An 8,650-nucleotide genomic window follows, 5' to 3' on the forward strand; every position below is an offset into this window, starting at 1 on the left:
AATTGACCTACCACTTGTGGTTCACAATAAACTAGACCTAATTACAAACGAATACATTGTTGACGCCATCGCCGTCGCCGCCGCCGGAAACAGCATACCTATGTCTCGCTTTTTGACTCCGTCAGGCGAGACAAAAACGTTAGAAATTAATTGCTGACTTTTTAAAACATATTTTTCGTCATGCTCAGACACAGCCAGTGTTTTTGCTGTATCATCATTTATCAGTTATAAAACATTGTTTTTAAAATTAATTGCTCAATCCTTAAGAGATCGCATTCTTTTGTACGGTTCGGTTCAGGTTTTTATAGTCATTTGTAATATCGTTGCGTAAACATTTTGTTTTTCTTTGTTAACATCATTTTTTGAATTTGTTTAAGAAAATAGTATAATGTTGCCTGCTGTAACACTAAATTTTCGATTTATGTATATTTATTTTGCTCACGCATTGTTGTCAATGGGACCAAATTGAAATTGATTGATTTTTTAGTCAGGTATTGCCGTGCCCACGCTCCGATTCTCGCATAAATATTATGGAATATGACAGATGTTTTTTTCTATTCGTTAGATGTGTTTGAGATTTTGATTTCGCCATTTGTTAAGGGACTTTTCGTTTGGAATTTTCTTCGGAGTTTGGTATTTTTGTTGTCTCACTATTTCATAGAAATTGCTTTTATATTGAAATATCTTTAAATATATGAATATAGATATTTGAGATGCACCTTGTACAAAGATATCGTGTGTTTAACAAAAATCATGTGACGTACTGTTTGTATTTAGTTGACAGTTTTTTGCTGATAATCTGCAGAAGGGTTACACTCGTGGTGGTTAACATATAGGAAATATGCATTTTGTGGTTTAAGCTTGTACGGTTTGAAATTGTAAGATGAACCTAGTTAGTTTGAGTTATCTGTAGTCATACAAAGGAAACACTAAAAACTCAAAATAAGATCATAACATTTCTCCAATATGATGATTGTCTCCGTCCTAGATATTACTGTGTTTTCTTTTATGATTGGACGACTTAATAACCTACTGATCGAGAGGGTTCAGATCATACAAATATACCGTATATCGGGTTATTTTAGCGGGTGTAAAATTTCTCGATTTTCGTTGAAGAAGGTATACGAAATATTTTGACGGTTATTATTTTGGCTGATTAAAAACTTTAACTAATACCTTTGCATGTGCATTTATAAATTGGCGATATTTGTTTTAGCGATTTTGTTCTAACCGCGAAAATAAGCGAAAATTTACACTCCGCGAAAACAACCCACTATATATTTTTGTTGATCCTAAATTGTTCGTAGTAGCAGATAGGAGTTGTGTCTGTTTAATACATTGTTTAAACTCGGGATAGCTAAGAGCTTTTCACATTATGTGGAGTAGGATCATACAATAAAACATGACTAAACCGAACTCTTTCGGGACTTGAGATTTTGTTCGAATTTGGCAGGTATTCGGTTTCATCAAGTTCCCAATGCATTAAATGTGATATGATTGGTCTTTAGAACAAGTTTGGGTTAGACAGGTTTCCGGTTTATTCAGGGTTCGGTTAAATCAGGTTTGACCTTATTACCCTTTTGGAGTATCTGCGATAATTTTCTATGTTTTGTTCTGTACAATGTTCTTTGTCTTTTGATAGTTTTGTAATCTTTCCATGGCTTTTCAATTTTATTTTCGAGTTATGAATTTGAACATCTCTTTGGTATCTATCGCTTCTATTTTGATGAAGACTCCTACTTGATGTCTATGTTTTTTTGTGTATTATGTGTTTCCGTTTGATTGCTCTCTCATTGAAGAATAACGTGCATCTTGTGTTATATTTGCTTAAAAACTGTAGGAATAAAATATAGGAACATGCTTCCTCTGATAATTATTTTATTATATTTGATTCTATCAAATTGATTATTTTCTTCACAATATATTTGGAGATACATGTGAAAAGTAAAAAAAAACTTAATTTACACAAACGAACCTCAAAAACGGTGTTATTTCTGGATCAAACGCGCCATTATATGAATCAACGTACATACGAGGATACTCGGACGTGATCTTGATCAGTCCCGAACATTCCTTATACATTGAATGTGATACCAGACAACTAGGTTGACACATTTCACCGTTTGAGTCATACGCCCTTACGTATGCTTTTGTTTCACCAGCTAATGGCTTCTCAAAGGCAATAAAACCAACAGATTCAGACGTGAGTGTGTGTTCATCTATAGAAATGTAGTCCATATGTCTACCACGATAGGAAAATCCATCAGTTTGAAATGTAATATTGAATGTTCTTTGCTGTTTAATTTCATCATGTCCCGGGGCTCGATTTATTTTGTGTTTGTATATTATTGCTATTGGAGACAGTGCCAAATTGTCGAGTTTATTTGGAGTCTCACTCAAAGAACTAGAGTTTCTCTCTTGTATCATAAGAAGATTTATATCTAAGCCAATCTTCAAAGTATCGCCATTCAAAGTGTACTTAACTGATCTGCGACGCCTTGGTTTAGCGAAGGGCCTCTTGAATCTTTTAGTAATTTTCGGAGCTGCTGACGTTTTAGTTAATTCTGTGTTTTCTTTAGTTGAGAATGCTGAAAAACTTGAAGTTCCCGTTACTATTTCGGCATTAGCCCCTAATACAATTTGCATCTCTGTTGTCGTTGGTTGTTTTGTAGGTTTCATATTCTTGATGATTGTTGGAATGGTGACCCTTTTTCCCTTTTGAATTGGTGGGTACCAATTCTTAACCTTACTAAAGCCATTAACACGAATGAAATCTTGCCTAGATCTTGAAACACACGCATTTTTAGTTTTGTCACAGAACAAAAATCCGTCATACGCTTCTCCACATCTGTTTTTACAAGTAGGGGCATCTGCATATCTATAAATTTGTTTTGTAAATGAATTACTAAACCCCTGAATATTCGTCTTTGTTGGTACCAAATTATCCATTATTCTATTTGGCAAGTGCCCTGAGTTAGTGTTTGGTGCCACTGGGTAGTCTGTTTCCGAATTTATTCCTAATTTTGTTTGGCGCTTTCTAAATTGTTCCCAAAGGTAATCTACGAAGCAATGGTGAAGCCAGAAAACGGGGTCTGATGGACTTAAATTTACGTCAGCCATATGGCCATCACTTCCGCCGACATACCCGTGAACCATATCATGATGTGACTCCAAATTGGCATAATCGTCATCTGGAGCTGTCGGGGTCAGGATTTCTCGGTGATATCTTTTTTTAAACACGTCTTTTATCGTTTGTGGATCAATAGGCCAACCAACTGTATCTACATCACGTCTTAACAAAGTGGCTGGTTTGGTTGGAGTTGACCAAAATGCAAATGGACCTGAATAAACAATGCCTTTCGGATTCCCTATAAATATGTCAGTAAATAAGATAGAATCCTGGCGATTCGTCATCAAATAATCAGCTCTTGAATCCCAGTAAGGAAGAGTCACTGATCTGCTTTTTCTATTTACTCCCCGCAGAGCATTTTCAAATCTGAATTATAAAAATGTTTATATTGAAGCAGTTCTTAATTATTGCTCGATATAAAGAAGTGGTGGATCCAGAAAGGGGGGGTCCGAGGGTTGGAATCCCTTTTATGGACGATCAATGCATTTGAATGGGAGCATATAGTTGAAACCCACCCCCTTTTTAGCTCACCTGGCCTAAAAGGCCATGTGAGCTTTTCTCATCACTTGGCGTCCGTCGTCGTCGTCGTCGTCGACGTCGTCGTCTGTCGTCGTTAAAAAATTTTCAAACATCTTCTCCTCTGAAACTACTGAATGGATTTGAATGAAACTTAGCATGATTGTTCCTTAGATTATCCTGCACAAAGTGTGTGCTTCGATTTTTGATCCGTCAAAAAACATGGCCGCCGTTACTTAAAATAGAACATAGGGGTCAAATGCAGTTTTTAGCTTATATCTCAAAAACGAAAGCATTTAGAGCAAATCTGACATGGGGGTAAAAATGTTCATTAGGTCAAGATCTATCAGCCCTGAAATTTTCAGATGAATCAAACAAACCATTGTTGGGTTGCTGCCACTTAATTGGTAATTTTAAGGAAATTTTGCAGTTTTTGGTCATTATCTTGAATATTATTATAGATAAAGATAAACTGTAAACAGCAAAAATGATCAGCAAAGTAAGATCTACAAATAAGTTAATATGACCAAAATTGTCAATTGACCCCTTAAGCGGTTATTGTCCTTTAATGACAATTTTTCACAATTTGTTCATCACATTTGCTACCTTTAAAAAATCTTCTCCTCTGAAACTACTGAATGGATTTGGATGAAACTTAGCATGATTGTTCCTTATATTATCCTGCACAAAGTGTGTGCTTCGATTTTTGATCCGTCAAATAACATGGCCGCCGTTACTTAAAATAGAACATAGGGGTCAAATGCAGTTTTTGGCTTATATCTCAAAAACGAAAGCATTTAGAGCAAATCTGACATGGGGTAAACATGTTCATTAGGTCAAGATCTATCAGCCCTGAAATTTTCAGATGAATCAAACAAACCATTGTTGGGTTGCTGCCACTTAATTGGTAATTTTAAGGAAATTTTGCAGTTTTTGGTCATTATCTTGAATATTATTATAGATAAAGATAAACTGTAAACAGCAAAAATGATCAGCAAAGTAAGATCTACAAATAAGTTAATATGACCAAAATTGTCAATTGACCCCTTAAGGGGTTATTGTCCTTTAATGACAATTTTTCACGATTTGTTCATCATATTTGCTCACTTTAAAAAATCTTCTCCTCTAAAACTACTAAACCAAATTCAACCAAACTTCAACTGAATGATCAGTAGCGTGTATAAAATAAAGTTTGTGCTTTATTTTTTATTTCGTCAAAAAACATGGCCGTCATGGCTAAAAATAGAACACAGGGTAAAATGCAGTTTTTGGCTTATATCTCAAAAACTCCAGCATTTAGAGCAAATAAGACAAGAAGTTAAAGTATTTATTAGGTCAAGGTCTACCTGTCCTGAAATTTTCAGCCGAATTGGGTAACTTGTTTTTCAGGTATAATGCCCCTGAATTGATGATTTTAAAGAAATTTTGCAGTTTTTGGTTATTATCTTGAATATTATTATAGATACAGATAGCAAAAATGTTAAGCAAAGTAAGATCTACAAATAAGTCAATTTGACCAAAATTGTCAATTGACCCCTTAAGGAGTTATTGCCCTTTAAAGACTTTTTTTACAATTTGTTCATCATGTTGACTTACTTTAAAAAATCTTCTCCTTTGAAACTGCTGTATCAATTTCAGCCAAACTTAGGCTAAATGAGTTTCAGAGTATCTAGTATAAATTTTATATTTCATTTCCTTGTATGTCAGAAACATAGCTCCTATGGCTAAAATAGAACATAGGAGAAAATGATTTTTTTTTTGGCTTTTGAAGAAAATAGGACGATTCAAAGAACATTTAAATAAATTGAAAAGCCAAAATAATCATTGATGAGAGATTTAACCAAAAAAATTAAGGTGAGCGATTCAGGCTCTTGAGAGCCTCTTGTTTACTCTGGGTTGGGAACCCCTCTTTTTAAAATAGCTGGATCCGCCCCTGTGCGGATATGTTGTATATATAAAGACACAATTATTTATTAGTTATGTATATGCAAAACCAAATAATATCATAAGTTTATGTAATAAGATATTGCCGGCTACTAATATGTTTTCTGCATACTTAATTGTCTAGTTGAGCTGTTTTGACTTTTTTTTACATTTGGTGCATTTACCTAAAATCAGATCTTTTTCATACAAAAAAATGTAGAACTTACAACACGCAGAAATATCTATGCCAGCTTACAAAGTTTGGACCACCATGTGCAGAGGCTCCGGCGCCTCCCATATGCATAATTACAAACGAATCATACTTGTTTGGTGCGACCGACTGAAAAATAAGGAAATGACAATTGGTCAAATTACATTCAGAGTGAAAATTATAACAAATATCGAAAGAAATAAATGCAAACAAACTGGAAAGAAGGGTATATTAAAATAAACAATATTCATTATTCAAGTGGGAAAGTCTACATTGAAGTTTGTGAAAAAAATTAAAGTGGTAAAAATATGTCAGACCATAATAATTTTGTAATTATCATTATGATTTAATTTCTTGATAGTAATAATAATATCTATTAATGTATAGGCAATATATACAAATACATAGTACAACCTTAAAATAAAGCAATAGTTGTTACATGGGTACCACTAATGCCTTAACCCAAGGATGACCCACGAAAGCAAACAAGATTATTTTCCCGGCTTATTTCCAATAAGTTTATTATTCATAACGTGATACAGGGATACAGGCGATCCCCTCTCTCTGGTAACTGACGTCATAAAGGGGAGCATAATTGGAGTTTTTTTTTCCGGTGGTCTATTAGAGAGTAACCTAACGATAAACATCAACTTAAGAACAATTAAAAGTTAGTTGTCCTGGTTCTTCTGTCTTTGATGAATAACTATCTCTTTGGTAATTAAGCAATATTCTCTTCTTAAACATAAGATAGACTCCATACATTTTACCAAGGTTGATGTGATGATGTTCTAAATCTTTGAATTATCTAAACATTCAATTTCTAGTTTGGCATTTATCAAATAAAGTAGATAAGATAAATTCTGGAGCATCTGAAAGCACCCACAGTTTTTGGTGGGGTTCGTGTTTCTTAGTCTTTAGCTTTCTATGTTGTGTCATGTGTACTATTATTTGTCTGTCTGTCTTTTTCATTTTCATGGCGCTGTTAGTTTATTTTCGATCTATGAGTTTGACTTTCCCTCTGGTATCTCCCCCCCTCTTTTACAAAAGATTCTGACTATGTGTTCGTTACCAATTAACGGGGGTCTGAATTGGGTTGATAGAATAGACAGTAAGGGATCAAAACTGCAGAAAATGGGTAAAAAAAGAGTAGAGATAAATAGGCCCCCAAAAAAGAGTAGAGATAAATAGGCCCCCAAAAATAAAGTATAGAGATAAATAGGCCCCCACAAATAAAGTATAGATAATAATAAGGTGATACACTATAAAGAATGGAGAATAATAGACAAAAGCTGCTTAAAAAATATATTAGAAATACAGAACTGAGCCTCCCCTCCCCCATACCATCATAGACTTACCGTGTCTCTTTTAAGGGCATTTACTGCGTCGAAAAAATTATCCCTTTCGTCCTCACTTAATGCACGTATTTCTTTCCTTACGCGCAGCCGGTAGTAACCTCTCCTTGCTTGTCGTCTTAATCGAATATGTAATTTTTTGCCGAGCGAATCAAGCCAGTCATATGCATCCCTTCCTAAACCAATTGAGCTAGTATTTCTGTTTATATGTGTCAGAAAACTTTCTAAACAGCTCGTTTGAACATCATATGGAGTGGTGGTTTTATCAACTTGTCCTGCGTAGCATTCTTCTAACATTGGTGGAAATACATCTTCTACAATAAGCGCTGACGCCGGAATAAAGACCATCAAAAGGAAATAAAACCTCATTGTCTGCAAAATATGAAAAGTTCGTCAATTAACAATTGCATGTTTTACTGTAGTTTTTGTTTTTCAGTTTTGGAAATAATAAAAAAAATGTGCTATAATTAATCATTTATTTACATTTACAAATACTTTTTAACACAAAATCGAATACAAACAGGTATGCATTGTGGAAAGTTTTCTCATTGGCAATGTCGAACCTAAAACTTGATTAAAAATAGTTTCTGTTTCACCACTAAGCACGCGGCATTTATGAGTAACGTAAGCAACTAGTTTAGTTTAAAAGGCTCGGAGTCATAATAATTTGTTCGGTTTGATAACATGTCTTCCTGTGGATTGGCATTGTGGACATTACGTTAATCCGGCTCATCGTGTCAGTCAGTTTAATTAAATTCAGGGATGATATTTATATCACATCGACATATTTTCATTCTGATATGCATGTAGTACTTGCCACTGACCATTACACCAATCCAAAACAATCATCATCCCTTTTAAGTGTGGATAGTTTTAACAATGATTTGAACATGAACTCTATATCTTAATCATATTGATGGTGAGAAATTATAATTAAAGATGCTACATTTGACGAAGATTTCCGACGTCTCACGAGGGTCTGATTAGAGATTACAAAAAAGAGAATAAAGAGCAAAAGGATAAAAAATAGAGAATAAAAAGAAAATAACAATAATAAAGAATAGCGATAAATCGGATGTTTAGAATAGAGAACAGAAGATAATTTCAAAAAGGTTAAAAAAATAAAGAAGTAAAGAAATCTCAATCAAGACCCTCTTTCGTGTATTTTCTTTTAATTAATAACCGAGTGCTCTACATGTATATGTAAATTGGGCTTCAAGGTTATGAATTTTAAATTATTTTTTTAAAACATAGTTAAACAACGTAAAGAAACTACTATTACCTTTATCTGTATAAATTACAAGAAAATTAACGTCTACTTTACCTTACTTCCAGTTGTTTGAACTAATGCATGAACTACTGGATGCAACCATTTATATACTAGGACCTATATAACAAGAGGTGGTCCATGTCTATTTAATCGACTAAAAAAGCACCGAGCGTATTCTTAGAAAATGCATTTGCTTTGTTATCTAATTATTTTCGTACTAGGACCGAACATAAACACAAACAATTATG

At 34.0% G+C, this 8,650-nt stretch overlaps 1 protein-coding gene across 1 annotated transcript; it reads right to left on the reverse strand.

Annotated features, from left to right (window-relative positions):
* Positions 1-1,861: 1,861 nt before the first annotated feature.
* LOC139495965 (tyrosinase-like protein 1) lies at positions 1,862-8,650 on the reverse strand. Its single transcript, XM_071284393.1, has 4 exons — positions 8,457-8,650; positions 7,136-7,504; positions 5,797-5,909; positions 1,862-3,496 (listed from the first exon to the last, which is right to left on the reverse strand). The coding sequence occupies exons 2-4, from the start codon at positions 7,499-7,501 to the stop codon at positions 1,957-1,959; spliced, it is 2,019 nt and encodes a 672-aa protein (XP_071140494.1). The 5' UTR covers positions 7,502-7,504; positions 8,457-8,650; the 3' UTR covers positions 1,862-1,956.

Source organism: Mytilus edulis, chromosome 11 (assembly GCF_963676685.1).
Source record: "Mytilus edulis chromosome 11, xbMytEdul2.2, whole genome shotgun sequence".
NCBI classification, from domain to species: domain Eukaryota; kingdom Metazoa; phylum Mollusca; class Bivalvia; order Mytilida; family Mytilidae; genus Mytilus; species Mytilus edulis.

Coding starts and splice junctions, on each gene's coding strand:
- LOC139495965 (XM_071284393.1), bottom strand. CDS start 7,501: ATGAGGTTTTATTTCCTTTTGATGGTCTTTATTCCGGCGTCAGCGCTT. Junction 5,910..7,135: donor ATGCCCTTAAAAGAGACACG/GTAAGTCTATGA, acceptor CTTATTTTTCAG/TCGGTCGCACCAAACAAGTA. Junction 3,497..5,796: donor CATAGATATTTCTGCGTGTT/GTAAGTTCTACA, acceptor TTTATAATTCAG/ATTTGAAAATGCTCTGCGGG.